General features: G+C 52.2%; 2 protein-coding genes across 5 annotated transcripts in view; both read left to right on the forward strand.

Moving 5' to 3' along the window:
- The window catches only part of MVK (mevalonate kinase), a 69,329-nt gene that overhangs the window by 6,734 nt on the left and 42,564 nt on the right, over window positions 1–20,031 (forward strand). For 2 of the 3 annotated variants that reach the window (XM_072983562.2, XM_020801915.3), the window contains exon 11: window positions 146–1,852. The exons of the other annotated variant lie outside the window; for it this stretch is intronic. In XM_072983562.2, coding sequence (XP_072839663.2) covers window positions 146–297 — 152 coding nt within the window. In that variant the 3' untranslated portion in view covers window positions 298–1,852. Of the gene's footprint in view, window positions 1–145; window positions 1,853–20,031 lie in introns of those variants that run through there. 3 annotated transcript variants of the gene reach the window in all.
- FAM222A (family with sequence similarity 222 member A) overlaps window positions 13,019–20,031 on the forward strand; it is a 116,143-nt gene continuing 109,130 nt past the window's right edge. For both annotated transcript variants that reach the window (XM_072983560.2, XM_072983561.2), the window contains exon 1: window positions 13,019–15,202. The gene's annotated coding sequence lies outside the window, so the exon portion shown is untranslated. The remainder of the gene's footprint in view (window positions 15,203–20,031) is intronic.

The following is a 20,031-nucleotide window of genomic DNA, read 5'->3' on the forward strand; positions in this document are numbered from 1 at the left end:
GTGAATGAGCCACTTGGAAAGATCCTGGCTCTCTCGTGTCGCTTTGGATTCACGCCTACGAAAAAGGGTTCCTCCAGCAGAGAGGGGCCGGTCCGTGGGTTGACCTCTCTGGTTTTTCGTGACCCTTGGTTGCTTCTCTCGGCAGACACGCCTCCTTCCGTGGTGGAAGCGGCCGTCCGGGACCTGAGCCGCTGCGGCTTTGCGTGCTGGGAGACCGATATCGGGGGCCCGGGAGTATGCGCTCATGCGCTCCCTTCTTTGAAGGCGGATGTGGTGAAGGTCTTGAATGGGGTTTGAAGATGACGTGCGAGACGAGGAGCCCCTCCCGGAAACCAGTTTTTGAGCCTCCAAAGTTCAGCCCCGTAGCGGGCGCAAACGCACGGGACTTTTCAGGTTATCACATTCCCCCCCTCTTGCCCCCCCAGCGATGGGGCTTTAGTGGACTTGGGGGTGGCTTTATTCGGGCTGGGGAGTCGTTGTGCAGAAAACCTGGCATTCAGTTTCCTTGCAGCCCCGTGGATGGAGCCTCTCGAAAGGCGATGGTTTTTGGGGGGGTTCATGAAGGCGGCACTCTGTTCGAGAACCTCTTCACTTGCCGACTCGAGCAGCGAAATTCTCCGTCCCATTGAGCTCTCACTTCCTCCTGCTGAGAACAGGATGTGTGTGTGTGTGTGGGGGGGTCAGGCGTACACACGGGGTTAGCATGGAACTCGGTGGCTTCCAGATAACCCCAACGCTAGCACGTGTGGGTGCCGGTGTGTGGGTTTTGCTTTTGTGTTGTGGTGCACAGATTTTGGGGAGAAGGAGAGGAATAGGACAGTCTGCCTCCCTCATGCCCCTTCTGCGCTGATGACCCTTTGCTGGCTTTTTCTACCCCCATCCCAGCGGACGTGGGTCCAGGAACCTCTGCTGTCCGGCCCAGCCTGGAGCTGTTTTAATTCATTAACCTCTTTCTTTTACCTTCCGCCTCTCTCCGTAAATGGGAACCCCAGGGGGCCTGTGGTGGGAAGGGCAGGTCCTGGGGAAAACACAAGTCAGATGCAATACGACGCAAGCAAGCTGTAATCTGAAAACGCAACGAAACTGAAAAAGCGTTTAAAAGCAGATCTACTTAAAGAAATAATAATAAAGATCAACTCATGTCTGTTGAAGGCCCTTTTTTCAGCAGCCCGTCACCTGCTCAATAAGTGAGTGAGAGTCTATACGTGGTCTCCTTCAGACGGGGTTCCCCATTTTCTGCTGTGCAGATGTTCAACTCATCCAGGCTTTATGTTGTCCAGATGTGCTCCCAAAAGGCCTCTTCCACCCCAAAGGAAGGAGAGCGGCTGGTGATTCTGTTCCAAAGCTTTGCCCTATCCAGCACTTTATGCCTTTTTCCCTCCCCTCTTCTGCACCCGCCTTGTCTCTCCCTTCTGGGTTTCCCCTGTGGGGCTTCAGCCCCAAAGGTACCTCTGGTTATGGGGCAGCTCTGAGAAAAGAGGAGCCGGCCGACAAATGTGTTTCCAGGTTGGAGCAAAAACACGACAACGCACACTCGGTGTATCGACGAGGATGGTGTGATAGGGCAGCTTACGTGGTTGCAAACCAAGCGCTTGAGATGGGGTAGAGAAAGAAGCCCTTCCGCCTTTATCTTGTACGAACACATAACCTGGGATTGTAATGTTTAAAAATCTGCTTAACGAGGAGATGGATGAACGGAAGCTTTTAGGCAGTTGATTTTTTCCGGAGTGTTGCTGGTGGGCAGAATGGAATAATGAGTGGCTTACGAATTAAGCAAGACGTGTCCCCCTTTTTGGGGGCTTCTGCTTTGCTCCTGAAACAACCAAAATATTAAACACGGCCTTTCGGACAATGTCTGTGGATTTATTTTTCATTGTGAGTGACCTCGCGCTTCCTTCAGTGCCCCCCCCGACAGCTGATGCTGCGTCCAGAGCTTCGCCGATCAGCAGACCAGACTTTTCCCGGCGGTCGTAGGGCAGACACGGGTCAGTTCGCGCCAGCAACCGGCGCTCCCGAGGACTCCCCTGGGCCCCGCTAGAATTCAGTGGTTCCCAAACTGGAGTCTGCAAATGTTCTCGGACTGCAACTCCCAGAAACCTTGGCCAGCACAGCGAGGGGTGAAGGCTTCTGGGAGTTTTAGTCCAAGAACATCTGGGAACCGCTGTGCTAGACAATGAGTCTGGGGCTGGTCTTAATGTGCGTCCATCGGGGCAGGTTTGTCCGGCAGGCTGAGATCCACCCGGAGGGCAGCAGGGGGCAGCAGGCGGCCACGTTTCTTGAGTAATAACTGCTCAAATGGTCAGGAGGCTCTTTTCCATGGGAGAAAATGCACGCCCCCCCTCCCCAAATCTTGGCCGAGATCCACCCCTCTTATATTCCCCCTGCAACTAGCCTTTACTCTTTCCATTTTAAAAAAAGTTTGTTTTTAACGTCAGAACATCAGTCAGTGTGGCATTTTATTTACGTGTTAGTAATCCTTCTATCTTGCTTATCCTCCAGTGAACGCAAGACGATGCGCCTGGCCGTCGTCCTCCTCCTCCTCATTTTATCCGCGTAAGAGCCCTTTGAGGTAGGTCAGGCTCAGACAGAGGGAGCGAGAGAGAGCGAATTTGTTCGGGGAATTAAACCGGAGCCACGAGACTAGACCTCCCGGCCCCAAACCAGTGATCCCAGCCGGTACATGTCAGTGGCTCTTTAAAGAGTAAGGTAAGCTAAGCAGATGTACCTCTAACCCCATGGAACTTAAAAGTATTATTCACTTCCTCCAGCCTGGCGGCTCCATTTTGGAATTTAAAGCAGCTGCAGATCCGATGGCTGTAATATTGAGCCTGAATTTATTCATCCCCCCCCCAAAGGTGTTTCCCAGCCGTGATTTCAGGCATTACGATATAAAGTAGAGTTGTTGTTGGTGGTGATTAAAAATGGAGTCAAGGGTTATGGGGGGGAGACGGGAGAGGTTTCTGCATAGAATTCCTTTATTTTGAACAACGGAGCAAACTGCTTATTTGGGATTCAAGCAGGAGGTTTTACAATATGGCTAGCCGGCTTGGGCCTTCCTCAGGAGAAAGGCGGGATATAAATATTTTAAATAAATCAATAGCCAACAAGTACATTCCATTTGGCCGGGTCTCCCTTTCCTCTATGATGTGTGAATAGGAGCCTTTTTGTGCTAAACGGGGCCTAATCTAGAAATGGTAGAAATAGTCTCTCTTTGTTGTTCCGTCATTACGCTAATTGCACCTTCCTCTGTTTACGTATTTGTTTTTTAATCTGCTCACGGCATGTTGAGGTTTCTGGTGGCGGAGAGGCTTTATCCTGCATCAGTGGAGGTCCGCAGAGCCAGCACGAAAATCGCGTGCCCTGAGGTGTGCATTGTAGCTTGTTCCTTTAGGCAGGGTTCGAATTTTTTCTTTTCCCGGCCTCCTTTGCTGGCTTCATCATCCTCCCTCCGGGTTCACCTCCCCTGAGCAGCAGCAGAGAGCTCGCCTGCCGATGAATTGGCATATGAAGAGGAGAATGAGAATCACATTTCAGACAAGCTGTTGAGTGCCGGCTGGGCGGGACATTTAGCTGCTGAGTGGGACAAATATTATGTATTTAATATATTTATTGAAAATGTTTTTTTACCCTGCCTTTCTCCTTGAAAAAAGGACCTAAGGTGGCTTACGTCACCGAAAGACCATGTTTAAAGCTAGAAATTTTAAGCAGACAAATACTGGCAAAGGGTCAAGCAAATACCACGTTTAAAAATGGTAAACCAAAGCAACACCAAAAACACATTCAGAGGAGTAAAGCAAAGGGTGCTGGCTTAACTACCGCCCCATAGTGCTTAAAGCATTCTCTGGGTGGTTTTCCATTAAATTATGCAGGCTATACATTAACGCCTCCCCCCCTCCCACGCCCCTGGGAGCCGGGTACTCAGTTTACCGACCTCAGAAGGATGGAAGGCTGAGTGAACCTTGAGCCAGCTACCTGTCCCAGGTAGCCAGCTCAAGGTTCACTCAGCCTTCCCTCCTTCTGCTCACAAAACGGAATCCGTTTTGTGAGCAGAGTCTTGGCTGCAGGACTGCAGTTGAACCGCCGTGCCCACGAGGTTCCAGTAAGGCACAACCACCATGAGGGACAGAGTCTCACCGTCCGTGGCTGAGTGGCTTCAAAATCTGAAGCCTTTTCCAGATCCCCCCCCCTTCCAGAGACCCAGGGCCTCACTCCGAGGACTTAAACTCCCACTGGCTCCTCCTGCGAGGACCTCCAGAGTGTCCCAACCGGGCTTGTGCAAATAAGTTGTGCACGGATGGGTTTTTAACCTCCCGCCCGTCTGTGGCTGCCTGGCTTTTCCGAGCTCTCTCTGATCCGCGTTTTCCTCCAAGGGGGCTGCCCGAGATGAGGGGAGCCTTGCCAGGAACCCTCCACCGACACCCGAGCCTCGACGCAAGGAATAAATAACCTTTCCTTCGCCACTTCCCGTGTAATTACCTTGCGCTTTCGGGAGCCTCTTGCCCAATTAACGTCGCTCCGTGCTCCTTGGGCAGCCCAGGTGCTGGTTTCTTGCTTTGCACGGAGAGGGAGGCTGGAGGCGAAGGGGCTTTCCTGGCACAGCGGCAGAACACCTGCTTGGCACGCAGAATGGGCTCCTTTCACCGCCTGGCATCCCGTCTCTGAAAGCGCCAGGTAAGAGATGATGGAGGAGGCTTCTCTCTCTCTCTCTCTCTCTCTCTCTCTCTCTGTCTTTCTCTCTGCCAGAGCCCCTGGGGCTTGCAGCTGGCCAGAGAAGGCGGGAACTGGGATAGTTTGGGGTCCGTAAGCCAGTGTGATGCCGTAGCTAGAGGATTTGACTCGGGGGGAGACCTGAGCGCCGGTCACTGCTCGGCCAGGATGTTCCCCGGGTGACCTTGGACCAGTAGACATGAGTGATATGATGCGTTATGAAGAAATCCGAAGCCTTTCAAGCAAACCCGCCTTGCTCGCGGGTTTTGTTTAAAACAGCTTGAATTTGCTACAGAGCGTGAAATCTGAAACACGGCGACCGGCCTCCTGTAGCCGGGCAGAATCCGTTGAGACTCTGAGCGGGCCCGTTGGATTTGTGAGGATGCAGAGGGTCGCCGCTTCTGTTACGTTCCCGTTTCTCCTCTCATTGCAGCTTACGAAGCTAAGCAACAGGATTTCAGCCCTCTATTGTTTCGAAATCCTTCCAAAGCAAAAAGCAGTAGAGGAAAGGTGGGAGAAGCAAAGGGGTGAGGTGGGGGGACCTGCTTAGACTGGAGAAGTGAGGATTGAGGTGTGATACGGACACTCTCCCCCCACCCCACCCCACCCCACCCCACCCAGGCAAGCACTGTTGCACCCGGGGCTGCCTCCTCTGTTGGTGTTTTGTAAACCAAGGTTGGATCCTTGTTGGCAATCCCTTTCCTGCATCCCAGGTGACCCCCCCCCCCGGGTTGCTTCCAGCTTTACGACTCTTGGAGAATCAGTCCAAAGAAGGGGCAGGATGGGGAGATTTATCCCTCCAATGGCTTTGCATCCAACACAGAACAGCAACTTACTGATTTTTTTAAAAACTCAGGTTCTCAGCTTGCATTACAGCGGAGGGGGCAGGCTGAGAGCTCGACGATCCCCCCCCCCGGCCGTGCGGGCTGCTCCCCCCACCCCTCTTCCTGGCCTCTCCAATCCACGCTGAAAAGCGGGCAGATGGTGCAGGAGCGTGGCGCCCTTTGGGGTTGGCCGCGGACCAGAGTTTGGTCGGTTGGCAAGACTTCCCAGCACTTTTATTTTAAGAAACTAATTAGGCCACCCTGTCGTCGCCGTCCTTATTTTGGGGGACGGTTTCTGATCTTCAGGCGGGCTTTGTCGCTTGGTTAAGAGAGCCTACCCTTTTCTAATCCTTCCAAGCCTATTTTTTTCTGCTGAACCAGAGTAACTAAGCATGCTTTCCGAGTTCCTACGCAGGGGCTACACGTAATGAAAATTGTGCGGCAGTGTGTGTATGGGGTGGGGGGGATGATATTTGTGAAATGCTGAAATTGTGCAAGTTGAATCTGTTGGTGCGATCTCGTACAAAAAAATGGACGTTGCCATGTTTGGTCTTTCTGTCCACCTCGCCTTGCTCTTCACACACACACAGCCAATTCCCACAGGACAGTCTTTCTCTTTCCTGGCGTTTGACCTTTTGGCAGGCGTTTGCCACAACATGTTCCCTCAGCCATGAGGACTGGAACCCGGCACTTGGAGGACAGCTCCACTCATATGCCACCCCTGCGCCTTTCTAAATTTGAGCTGCGTTTTGTTCTGAGCATCTCTGTGCGTGTTAAGCGCTCAGCAGGCGTTTCTGTTCGCTTTGGTTCGGGCTGCGTGTAAGAGATGCCTGATTGTGCTCACCTGGGGGAACCCTCATATGTAGGTGGCCATCACGAAAGGGGTGGCGCAGCTGGGCCTGGGCTCGGACTCTCCTCGGCCATGACGCCTTGCAGCCCCGTTTTCCTCCAGGCGAGCACAGCTTCGGGTGCTTATGTGGCAGGCGGGACCCCTAGAACTTGAGATTCGAACTCCGAACAGAAACGAACACACATTAAATCACCTTATACTTCCGGCTGGACAGAGTATCATTTTCTTTGTTTACATCCTGTTGGGCCTCCGGGAACTGGAGGTGGGGTGCAGGGTGGTTTTCCTTTCCGTTTTGTCTCCCGGCCACTTTCCAAGGGAGGCGCTGATCAGAAGGCGGGCCTGGCCTGGGGCCCCCCCAGCGAGTGGGATTTAAATCCAGGTTTCCCGAGGAGCGATGGTCCCGCACTCTGAGTACGGCAACGCAAGGGTTCCTCCGTGTCACCGTCCCCGGGGTGTGCGTGGCAGGGTTGACCTATTAAAAACAACAGAACGGATGCCATGGGGTGGGGAGCAAAATCTGTGCCCTTCCAGGCATCGGCTCTGGTGGGATTAATGGTCCCCGTTGCGTGGAGAGTGTTGGGCCGTGGGGCTTGGTTCGTGATGCTGTGCCTTGGGGACTCCCTGTGCGGCTGGGGCTGAAGAGAGGGACCCCAAAAGAAGGGGCCTGGCGTTGGCCTCTGGGCCCCAAGAAGAGACCCCCCCACCCTCTGGACCAGCCTCTGGCATCCCCCCCCCCCCCGGGGACGGGTTCCCTCTAAACTCCCTCTCACTGCCTTCCGCATTTCTGTGTGTTCCTTGGCTTCGAAGCCCAAGGTTTTATGGATGTGTGTAATGGAACCACCGCTTTCCGGCTGAAAGATTGGGCTGGTAATTTGGCTAATTTTTCTTAAGCTTCATTTTTCATATGACGAGCCTCGCGGAGGAGGGAAGACTAACGATCTTTTCTCTCGCCTTGCCTCTTAATGACTGGAGCCCCGTCAGGAAGGTGGGGAGACGGAGAAGAGACAGGAGGGAGAGGGAGAGAGAGAGAAAGATTGAAGCCAAGAACAAAGGTTGAAACCTATCTGGAGGAGGGAGGCGAGGAAGATATAAAAACCCAGGCTGTATCTTGAGGGAGCTTGAGGTCGAGAAGAGCGAAACGCCCCTGAAAGCTGGCATAATTAAAAGGAAAGAAGCAAAGTAAAATTGCTGCAGTTGGGCTGCCCTTGTATAAAGTCACGGTTCAGCCGTATCTGGAACACTGTCTAATTCTACTGATTGTACCTGGAAAAAAAGAGAATACTGCAGGTGTAAGAAAAGGTAAGCCAAACCATCAAGGGACTGGAGCATGTTTGCAATGCTTCATTTAGGATTGTTCAGCATGGAAAATAGACAAGGAGAGACATTGCAGAGGTGTATAAAATGTGGGGAGATGGGTCTCTCCCTTCCTGTTGCAAGAAAAGAGCCCAGTGGGGGGTCATCCACAGAAGCTTGAATGAACAGATGGATGAACGAACGTCAGAGCTGTGCCGGATGAAACCAAAGGCTTCTCCAGGGCAAAGGGAACTCACTGCCACATGATGCAACCATGATGGAGGTGGAGGACTCTTCCATGGAGGGGGCAATAGCGAATGTTCTCTGAGTTGTTCCCTTTGCCCAGACTTCACTTGTGAAATCCAAGGAGTGCCTTGGCTAAGCCCCTTTAAAGTTCATGCCAAAACTCCAAGCAGACCTTCCCCTCCTTCTAATCACTTCCAATATTGGTTGCATAATGCCTTTTATGCGTTAGTTGCCTTGGAAGGTGAGCCCGAAAGTGTGGCTGACTCACAACAAGCTTGCGGGTTTCCAAGAGATAATTGCAAGAGCAGAAATCTGGCCTCGATTGTCTTTCGGACGGATCCAAGGTGGCTCTTCTTAAATTCTCAGGCGATGGAGGAGGGTGCTTTTGCCAACGGTAGCCGCTCCCCTCCCTTCTGGACAAGCCAGTCCCGTTAAGAGTCCAAATATAGATTAGCCCCTGCCAGCCAAAACCGCAAGTGGGAGATAAACCGTTCCTGCAGCTGGAGGAGGTAAAAAAAAGGGGGGGCACACAGCATCGTTGTGGTCCCGGGAAGCCTCGTGGTTCCTGCATCAGCGTAACATGAGAGCAAGATGTCATCAAAATGGATCATTATTCCCTCTGCCCGCACACACCCCCCCAAATAGCTCTAATGCCCTGGCTTCCTGATGTGAAACGGCCAGCACTAATGGATCAAGGCCGCAGGTTTGCAGAAGGGAACTCATATTAAGGAAATGCATCGAAGGCGCGGATGGGTGTTTTATTTGGAGACTCGCACCCGGTGTGGTTGGGAGGCAGTTCCCGCATTCATCCGGGTTTCTGAAAAATCTACTTTCTGGTCGCCTGGGGCGACCCCAGTTCTCCCAGGTGACCAGCTAAAATGACAGGCTGAGATTTAGCTGGGAGCCATGGCGAGCCAGATCAAAGGCCAACGCATTGTTCCTTTCCAACGGCATTAGAGGAGTTTGACCCTGTTTCACAGTCTTCCAATAATTACTGGAGCTGATAGGCAACCCTCCTGATGGATAACGGCAATCTGTAAGAATGTTATCTTACAATTCTGTCTGGCAGCTATCCTTTCTTGTGGCAGGGAGTTCCGCTGGGTCGAGACGGGGAGGGCACATCTTTGAAAATTATTTATTTTCCCCATCCTTGAGTTTTCGACGCAGAGCTTCCCAGCGACGTAGGAAAAGAAGGAGCCTCCGCCGAGCCCAGCGTGGAACAACCAAGGAGGCGGCTATTAAGTCTGAAAAGCAGCATTAAAAGCCGTCCTCGCACACATTCGCTTAAAACCAGGTAAATAAAACAGTTGAAAGCCGACACTTAGACAGAACCCTTGAAAACCGCGACGGAAAAGCCCCCCCCCCCCCGCTTAGTGCAGGCTTCTTTCTCCTCCGAAAGGTGTGGCAGAACGGGGACTGGAAAAATGTTCCTAATAACGGGGTTTGATTCATTCAGGACGTGGTAAAATCAAGAGGAAGCTTCTGCCCAGCCTTTGCTCCCGGGCCGGCGTGCCAGGATAATCCTCGTCTTTTGGGCAAAGCGTGTGAAGACACATCCGAGGGACTTCTTCCATGGTTTTGTGTTTTTAATTGCTTCGGTCCCTGGCTTTCTCGGGGACCCTGGTTTGTTTTAAATCTATTTTTATGAACTTGGCAGGAAGAAGACCACCCCACCTGCGACCTGTACATGGCTGGGCCTCCCTTATGAGACACCCTCCCTGCCAGGGATTAAAGAGGCGCCGGAGGCCCCCGGCAAGGCGTTTGGGGTCTGCATATGCTTTAAAGCCCGACGGGCTGCTGGCACTTCCAGGGGCATTTGACGCAACGTTGGCGCTCTGGCCATAGGGCGTGGGATGAGGACCCTCGTGTGGGGTGAATTTTGGAGCATTTCTCTCGGAGGCCGCATCCGGGCCGCGGGGCAGGACCCCAAGCGAAATGCCGACTTCTCGGAAGCCCAAAGCTCTTCCTGACACTTGGAAGAGGAGAAAACCTTACGGAAAAGTCGAGGCACCCCAAAATCTTAGTGCCCGGAGGAAGGAGGGAATAGGGTCCCTCCGGAGGAGGCCTGATGGAAGTCAGAGGAAGGCCGGATTTGGTCCCAGGGCCTGGCGTTGCCCACCCCTGTCGTAATCTCTGGAATGGCTGCTATTTCAAAACTGGCGTGGCTAGGCGAAATCTCTGCCCCCCCCCCCCAGTTTCCCCTGCGGGCACCCAGTGCCAGCCAGAGCGTGGTTGCCAACGATTCTTGCTCTCCCAAGCGCTTCTGTTCCCCCTGCCGCCTTCGTCCTCGGCCCTTGAGCCCTGAAAAGCCGAACTTGGTTTCAGCACTTTTTTTCCTCTCTCTCTCAAAAAAAAAAATCTCTTTTTTTCGTGCTCAGCAGGGTTGGGGACCCTGAACCTTCTGCGTGACCTGTGGCGCCCCGGGAGGCGAGCAGATTCCACCGCCCCTCGTGACCAGCGCTAGCGAAACCCTTTTTTTCGGGCGCCTTGAGAGGAACGTCCACCCCATGTAGGCACACATGTCGCTGCTCGAATCCCTCAGCCCGGCTTCCCTGTGCGAATGGCAGGTGCTGGCGAGTGATGGAGGCTTGCGATAAGGCCGGGGCTGCTGCAAAGGCCGCTTGCTTTTTTTCCCTGCCAGGCACAGATGGGGTCTCTTATTCCCTTCTCTTTTTTTTTCTTCCTCCCACCCCCTTTTTTATAATCAATGTCAGCAGTAGCTTCTTTCTGCTCTGATGAATAGATTCTAAAGAGGCAGTGACATTATTTGAGATAAGAAAGAGAGAGAGAGAGAGGAGAAAAAGGGTCAGCGGGAGAAAATGTCAGCGCCGGCAGATAAAAGGCAGCAGTGGCAAGATGGGGGGGGCAGGCGTCTGCTCGGGGTTGTTTTGGGGTGGTGTGTGTGTGGATGAGAGGAGAGGTATCCTTTGTCTTTCCTCCATCACAGGCACACCCGCGCACAACCCCTAAGCCCTTGAGGGATGCAATGGGAGAGAAAAGCAAAGCAAACAGTTTGAAACCCTAATGGTGTGGATAACGTCTTACGGGGAGAGAGACACAGAGGGAGCGTAGACGCCATTTTGTTCAAAGATGGTATCCCACAAGTTAAGCTTTTCCCCGGGGTTTCCCCCCTACATCAAATCAGATAGATAGATGGATAGATACTCCCTTTGAGGAAGACGTTGCATGTTCCAGATTTGGCTCGACTTGTTTTAAAAAAAAAAAAACCCAGCCTAACCAGGAATAAAGCTTCCCAAAAGTAACACAAATGTGTGACACTCAACTCCACTTTGTGCAGTTTTCCTCGTGGGCCAGACGGCTAAATTTCTTTTGAATCCCCCAACGGGACGTCGTCCCGGGAGTGCAGTCCTCAAAACAGGGTCCGTTTGCACGTTTCTCGTGGCCAGGCGCCACCCCCATTGTGGGGGTTCCTGAACTATACGGCCTCTGAGCCTCGGTGTTCCGTCTGCAAAATGGGGATAAACGCCGGGCATTTATGGCTGCCAATACGGCAGAGAAGATAAGGACCATCTTGCAGAGCCGAAGGCAAAATGCCTCCGTCGGTGCAGCCAGAAATTCTGCTTTCAGTCGTGCATTGAAGTCAGTGGCTTTTTCTGGCGACATGTCTGGATGCTTTATTGTGGCCTATATCCCAGGGTGCTATCTTTGCTCACTCTCCTCTCTCTCTCTCTCTCTCTCTCACACACACACACACACACACACACACACACACACACACACACACACACACACACACACACACACACACACGCGCACAACCCCGCAAGGAAGGCGCTGCTTTCTCAACTCAATATCGCTCTGATCCTGCTTGTGTTTTGTCCGACCTGCCATATGTCCCTCTGCCCGGGCATCGCACGAGGCTTATCGACCTGACAGGGACAATTCACAGCCTGGCAGAAATGACAGAGCCTTGCCAGGGTTGACCCAGGAGGAGTGATTTCAAATAAATTTATTGTCATTGTAAGTATATGCATAGTGTACACATACAAGGAAATTCACACAGACAGACGATGGCTGCAGCAAGCGAGGGGGGGGGTTGACCCTGAAGATAACCAGGGCTTAACAGGGACGAAAGACCCTCCAGACGGAAAGGAGGGACCATGATCCACATGCAGGGCCTCTGTCATTGACTGACCTGCGACACCGAAGAGGCGGTATGGCACAATGGCTGGAGGGAAAGAACGAGAACTGGGTTCAAATGCAGCTTGGCCGTGGAGGCTCACTGAGTGAGATGGCACCGCTGGCGAACCACTCTTCGAATCTCTTCCGGACCTCGGAAAGCCTGACGGGGTCACCGTGGGTCAGAAGTAGCTTCGTGGCCCATAAAATGCTCATCGTGTTATAAATATTTTGCATGTCGTATTTTTTATCTCCTTTATGGTGGGGGAAAAATAGCTCAAGCATCCGGCAAGGATCGTGAAGCACAGCTGACTCACTAGTGAAGCCTAAAAGGCATCGTCATAAAAAAGGGTGGTCTTTATGCCGTCGGAGGCAAAAGAAAGCCCTCTCGTGCGTGTCTGCCACGCACGCCTCCCTTCGACGTTGGTACCCTCAGGAAGATGGAAAGGGCCGAAGGTTCGTTACCCACTCGGTGGTCTGTTAGATAGCCATCCCATTCAAGTTGGGTTCCCCGTCCCTCCTCGCAGGATTGGCGCAGAGATCCGGAAGTCAAGAAGATTGGTTGAGTATCTACTGCTGGAGGAGGACTCAATCCTGCCCTGGCGTCGGAGATGCCATGGTGCTCAGCCCCTCTGCTATCTAGAGCAGTGGTTCCCCAACCTTGGGTCACCCAGATGTTCTTTGGCTGCCCCTCCCAGAAATCCTGGTCCAGCACAGCTAGGGGTGAAGGCTTCTGGGGGTGGCAGCCCAAAAACTCTGGGGACCTTAAGTTGGGAACCACGGTTCTAGAGCACCATCATCCTGGAACGTCTGGACGTGGTTCTGTTATGTTTTCCCCCCTTATCTGAAAATGTTCATCTGCGTGTGAGTTGCATCTGTTAGAGTAGTTGGGAGTAGCATTCCGGAGTCTTGGGTTCAAATCCCATTTGACCATGAAAAGAGGCGACTTTTCTACCCATCATTCTCTCTCGACCTAACCTATCCTGTGGCGTCGTGTATTCGTGACTTGCAGAGCTGGACGCAGGGGGTGTCCCCTGCCCCCCTGCTCAGTGGCAGTCCCGTTCTCATGCAAAGCATTTGATGGCGGGTTGGTCTTGAGCGGGCCATTCAGACCCTTTAGCTTTGCAAAAGACCCGCTCCTCTTTTGTCCATGGGGACCGATCCAACTCCCTGCTTTTTAAGCTTCCCCCCCCTTTAAAGTCTGTTGGGCAGGGTTGTTTTCAAGTAAGAAATTGTTGTAAGCTACTTGGGAGTCCTCTTGAAGAGAAAGGCAGGGTAAAATGATTTTTAAATATTTTGTAAAAAAACCCCACTGTAAATATACCGTATTTTTCGCTCCATAAGACGCACCAATTTTTTAGGAGAAGAAAACAGGAAAATATAATCTGTTTTCTTCGCTCCATAAGACTCACAGACTTTCCACCCCCCTGTTTTGTGGGGAAAAAGTGCATCTTATGGTGCGAAAAATACGGTATATATTTAATGCTCACAGGTATACTGCCCCTACTCAGCGAAGCTCGCTTTCTTTAGCACAGCCACTCATTGTCGAAAGACTTGCTCGTCTATGAGTGAATTAGCCAGCAACCGGTTTTTTTTAAACCCCTGTTTGTTTGCAGGTCCTCCCCCCATTAAAAAAAAATTTTTTTTGACACGTGGGGCTGCCTTCAGACGAGGCTTCAACACTCAGACAGGAGGCGATGCCAGGCGAGAAAGCCCACGTTGGCCCCACGGACTAAGTAAAGAGGCTCCAGGAAGGGACCGTTGGCAGCCTGTAACTCGCTGACGTGTTTAAGGCGTGAAAATTTCCCCTCTTTCGGTGGCACACGGAAGGTTTTGAAAGTTAAGTATTGCTGTCGTCTTTGTTGTTGCCTAACGGAGACAGACAAATTGGGAAGAAGTTGTCAAAATGTCACGGCACAACAAATCAACATTCTGAATGAGTCGCGGCGCAATGTGGTATATAATTCCCTCTCTCTCTCTCTCTTTTTTTTTATAAATCCTTTCTAAAAATTTCAGCAAGCATTGGCTCGGGCTTTATATTTGCCTGTGTGATTAATAAAGGCAGCTAATTTTCAGACTTTTAAAAACAGCTAGAAAATAGCTCCTAATTACAGACGAGGCTCTCGGAACGTCGTCGTCGTCCCCCCCCGCTGTGCTCGGCTGGCATTGGTGGGCCAGGAATTTTGGCAGGGGTTTAATTACATTCTGAGCTTCATCTAATTTTAGTTAAATGTAATGTAATCAGCAGCAGATGTCTTGAAATAAAATATGAATTATGAATATACAGGGAGATTTCTTTTGAGTCCTTAGGAAAATAGATCTATATAGCTATCTAATTTTCCGGTTTCGTCCCTTTTTAAAGAAGCCTAGAGCATTTTAGAGATGGGGAAAGTAGTCTCAAAAGGAGGAGAATTCGGTTGGGTGGTGTGTGGATGGCTTTACACAAGAGTTGCGTTCAAGGAGTTTGTGGATCAGGTAAGGAGGCGTTAGGCGCCGATGGAAGCAAGACCAGCGGTCTATCCTTCTGGTGCTGCGGCATCAAACGGAGCTTAAATGTGTTTTGCTCCAGTAGAACAGTTGGATTTTGAAATATTAGGGTCAAATTTCCCTTGCTAGCAGAGGAACTGCAGGGTGGGTGGGTTTGTGCCTGCCAGCTCCGGCTGTCCTGGTAGTTTATTGAGCCTTCCAAACGGCTGGGGTGTGTATTGGGGGGGTGTCCCTACCTCTGGGGGGGGTGGCTTTTGAATTCACGGGGTCTGGGGTCCCTCCTAGAGGCTGCTGCTTTGCAAGGGGTCACCCAATTTGGATCTGCCTTAAAAAAATAATAAAGCTCCCCATTTTGTGTTTTTAAGGTCCTGGCTGGTTGGCCTCTCCAGCACCAGGTGAGCCCTCTTGCAGGCTCCTTGTAACAGGTGAGCACCAAACAGCATCAGCCTGCCTTCCACACACACCTGGGCCAGGTATTGTGCCGGAGGCAAGCGAAGCCACACCGGTTCTTCTTGGCTTCCTTGCTTCTGGGGAGCGTTCGGCTCCTGGGCGCCTTGGCTGGGGCTTCTGCTGAAGTCCCCAAACCCCGGAGGGCCCAAAGCGGGGGGGGGGCATGATGATGGAGCCGATCAGCCGGGAAACCTGGAAAGGAGAGGTGAGCTGAAGGGAAGACTTTGAGACTCCTGGCTGAGTCAAGGGCTGACTTTTGTCTTTTTTCCTCCAGTGCCCTAGCAGAAGGAGAAGAAAGTTTAAAAGGGTCGGGTGCAGGAGGGAGTGAAATGGACATATTCCATCCCCTCCACTCTGGGGACACGGGGGGGGGGGGTGTTGTATTTTAATCAGGTTTCTCCCCCCCCCCGGGTTCTCCCAAGGCAGCCCCACCGTTCAGGCCTGCTTCCCCGCCTAGGTTAGCCGCCCTGGCTGTTCAATTCATCAAGAGAGTGACAGCTAAAATTCATTTGAAGACGGAAGAGAAAGTGCAGGCTAATCCTTTCTGGGAGACATTGATAGACTAGCGAGCGCCGAAGAATTGCAGAGCAGTAATGAAATTAGGCTAAAACTGCTGGCGGATAGCAGATAATTGCCCTTGTCTGTCACGAGGAATAACATCTCCCCCAAAATCCAACACAATGATTGGGGAAAGTTGAAGGAATGGTATTTATTTATTTTATCCCACGTTTCGCCTCCTTTTCTCGAGAGAGAGAGAGAAGAAAAGAAAATAGATTCCCCGCCTCCCTGCCACCACTGGTCACAACTGGGATTAACTGTGTCTGTCTTGCCCTGGGTTCCTTCCTCTCTCTCTCTCTCTCTCTCTCTCTCTTTTTATCAGCTGAACAAAGATCCATCGCTGTGACATTTCTGATCCCATCAAACAGAAGGAATTGGTTTAGATATTCATCTAATGCGCCGCAGAGCGGAGAGGGAAGGTCAGCGCCGCTGCGCCCCCCCCACCTCTGTTTGTTAATGGGTTTAAATGAGTGCTTTAAGCCCCAAATCAACAGCGCCATAAATGGCGGGTTCTGGGCCTGCCCAAGGACTCCCCATTGGGGACCCAGCTTAGGCAAATGAGGAACAGTCAGCCGTGGGGCCTAATGGCTCTCGCAGCTCACCTCCAAAGCCCTCCTCCTTGCTGCTGTGTGGTTTCCACTTTGCAGGTTTCTTTTTTTAAGTGTCGGTGGCCCTTAATGACACATGCTTTGCTCTGCAGTCGTTGGAGGCCGTTTGCTTTGCTTGCATTTGTGTTTATTCTGTTGCGGGGCTTTGTGATTGTGCCGTGTGCTGGTCTTTGTATTTTTGGTAGGAGAGGGGTGTCTCGATGTATGATTATGAGTATTGCTACTACGCCTTCCGGGCTGTAAGTGCTGCCTATTGACCATGCCTCGGGTGTGAAGAACTGCTTTTCTGCCGTTGGTCCTGCATCTCCTGCCCATCCATTTAATTTAACGACCTGGGTGTGCTTGGAACTTTTGTTTTATTTGAGCTTTTGAACTGTTGGTTAATTTTTTTCCATTATTGCTTTTTTTGAAAAGGGAGTTTTATGTTGATGTACAGGTTCCTAAACACACACACATGAACACGTATAATGATAAGGTTGTGGTTAAATCTTGTGTTGCATGTGCATACACAGACCGTGGTTGTTCTGGGTTTTTCGGGCTCTTTGGCCGTGTTCTGAAGGCTGTTCTTCCTGACGTTTCGCCAGTCTCTGTGGCCGGCATCTTCAGAGGACAGCACTCTGTGCTCTGGTGTAGTTGGCTTGGGAGTGCAGTATTTATGGCTGTGAGATAGGCTTTTGTCTTTTCCTGTAGATGGGTGATTAGTGTGTATTGTTGTGCTAAGGGGAAGAGATAATCTGTTCCTGTGGTTGATGGGTGTCATTAGCTGGTCTTTTGTGTGTAGTGTAGTGAGTGTGTTTCCATAGATAAGTGAGGATTCGAATCCAGGCCTCAATTCCCACTATGCAACACACCGGCCCTGGGAGCTGTTCTCGCAGAAAAGCTGCTCTTCCTTGCTTTTGGGTGAGAGACACACAAGTGCTCTGATCTGAGACGAAACTAGTGCAAGACCAGGTTACCTTTCGTTCTCCTGGGTTTCTCCAGGTGGCATAAAGGCGGTCCGGGGGTGGGGGGGAGAGAAGAAGACATTGCGGTTGACCCATCGTTGAAAAAAAGAAAACCTTCCAGTACCGCAGCAGGCTTTTCTTATCTCTTGGCGAATGCAAACTCTTATTTGGGGATTAGTCTTCAATAGTGTCGGAGAGGCAGGATTCTTTGAAGGCGGCTTTGCCAGCCAGGGAAGTCTGCCTGAATGGTGTCTCTCCAACACTAACAGGGCTTTTAGCTCTGGTTATCCTTTAATGCCTGTTTCTGCCCCCAGGCTCTCGAGGTTATAATAAGGTTGTCGTCCCCTCCCGGTGGGTGTTTCCATCTGAGAATCACCCAAGGGTCAGCGGGCTGGCAGCCCTGACAGCCGCGGCGCTTGGTCTGAATTGTCCTTTTTGGGGGCCTGCCCCCTAACTCCAGATTTACGCCTCTCCGAAGGGCCCCGTCCAGAGAGCTGAGTGCGGGGGGGCTCCAGGCCGTAAATTCAGCCAGGAAGTCACCGAGGATCCCTCGGCGGCAGCAGATGGGACTCGGTGAGCTGACCGGCAGCCATTTGCGCCGTGATTTATCGCAGGTGGTCGACAGCCACGGGTGAGCGAGTGCGCAGGCCAGCCACAGAAAATGTTTTATGTGTCGCACGGCCGGCCTGCGTAATTTACTGTGGCCGGTGGTAGAATATTTCACTTCCTGTCGAGCCGATGAAGATTACTTGTGTTTGAAATCGCCTGAGTAAACAGTCGATTCCACTTAAACGTTTACACACGGCTGAGCACAGATAATGCCCCTAAAGAGAGGGAGAGAAGAGAGACCAGTCTCTCTCCTGCGCGTGGAGATGCCCGGCCGGGAGGGCAACCCTTGCTTTTCATTCTGCCCCATCCCGTGCCTGTCGGAGGCCACTCTCTGTCTAGTCGGTCAGAGGAGGGCGGGAGCTGACGTGCCATCGGGCTGTGTTCCCCCCCCCACGACATCCAAAGTTGTTCCCGCACGCAGCTGGCACAAGCAGAGCAAAAGCGATGTGGCGCTATGCAGTTCGACAAGGCAGGGGTACTACCTGCACCTGGTTCCACCCCTGGTTGGCTCTCACCCTGCATTATTTTGAACTGCTGGATCGCTCAAGGTTTTGAGGTCCCTGGCCATGGAGCCAGAGTTTGGGAGTTCGATTCCAAACGCCCCCCGCCCCAGGGGCTGGACTGGATGATCCCAAGGGTCACCCTTCCCCGCTCTGTGGTTCTAAGATCCTTTCATTCCTGGTACCGCCTGTGATTTTGCTTGCCCATGAGATCAAAGTGCATCTTAGCTTGAGCCATCCACTCTCCTGTATCCTTTAGTCCTTACTGCTATTTTGGGGCACATTCGACTACGTTTGTTGCCCTTGTTATGCACCGTCAAGTCACCTCCGACTCATGGCGACCCCATGAACGAGCCATCTCTAAAATCTCCTGCCCCCAACAGCCCTGCTCAGCTCTTGCACAAACGCAAGCTTGTGGCTTCCTTGAGGGAGTCGATCCATCTTGTATCTGGTGTGTGCTCTTACCACCTGTATGGACCTTAATATAAAAATGCAAATAGGACAGGCGTTTTATTTTGCACGGGTGTTGAACGGGTGTGTTTGATAATCAATTGCAAACTCTTTTCTGGTCTCCATGGCCAGGGTGAAAGCCCGAAAGGTGACACTCCTGTGACCCGTGAGGTCCCGCCTCTCGCTTTTTCTGACCGCGCGGCACCGCGGGGCTGACTCGGCCGTGCTTTCGGTGCCCGGTTTGGCCGACCCTCTCTGGCTCTCTCCCCCACCCAACCCGTTCTGCCCTCGAAGTAGAGACACGTGAGGGGCTCCTGTTCTTCCTTCCCTTCTGCTGCCTCCCCAGACAGCCGCCCGCCCTGAATCCGACCCATTGAGATGGAGAGAAAGGGGGCCCTGCACCTTTTAATGACATTTAATCCAACAGGGCAAAGGCGCTCGGTGACATTTTAGATGAAGACACGGGGAAAGGTCGAAGAGCGCAAAAGGTCGGGAGAGGGCAGCCCAAAAGCCACGCTCTTTTCGCTTCTCCGCGCTTCTGCCCTTAAGAGCATCTGACAGCTTTGGGTACGGCGGGCGCGCTGGCGGCCCCCGCCGGAACCCCGGCGTCCCTGCTCCCCGCCGTATTAATAGCCGGCTGGCGTTTCAGCTTGGAAAAACTCTTCCTCTGCTGAAATATTACACGGGTCTCGCTCCCCACCCACCCACCCACCCGTGATGCCGAGATTTCTGACCCAAATACTAATAATCTTAGACCTGCTGTGCTGGAAGGGACCCTATAAGATCATCCTATGCTCTTTGCTTTGAGTACCTGCGCGCCACCTTCTCTCCTTCTTCCCCCTCTTAGGGCAGTGGGGGCCTGGCAGGGGTTGCCCGCCCTCGTGGAAGTGAGATAGACTGGCAGGTGGGGGCTGTTTTTGGAGGGACGGAGGGCTTCTCTTTCCCAGCGGGTGAGCCCTCTAACTGTTGCACCGCAGGGGCCCTCTGTATGAAGGATGGGGGCTTATGAGCCTACTCAAGTGTTAAAATCACCCGGAGTGGCCTTCCCCTCGGTCCTGCCACTTTCGCAGGTGCATGTTTGGTGGGGACACGGGAGAGACGGGCCTTCTCGGTGGCTGCTCCTGTAGACTCTGGAACTCCCTCCCACTGGAGGCCCGCCGGGCTCCGTCTTCGCTGTCCTTCTGCAAGCAGGCAAAGACCTTTCTCTTCAGGGAGTGGCGACCAGAGTATGTCCTTGAGATGGACGGCTAGGCATCATGGCTTTGCCGGTGTTTTTAGTTTGCCTTTTGTTGACCATTTTTCAGAGTGATATTTGTTTGATCTTTTTTAGTATTTGCATACTTACACTTTTAAAACTTTAAATGT

The sequence above is a fragment of the Pogona vitticeps genome, chromosome 14, assembly GCF_051106095.1.
Source record: "Pogona vitticeps strain Pit_001003342236 chromosome 14, PviZW2.1, whole genome shotgun sequence".
NCBI lineage: Eukaryota > Metazoa > Chordata > Lepidosauria > Squamata > Agamidae > Pogona > Pogona vitticeps.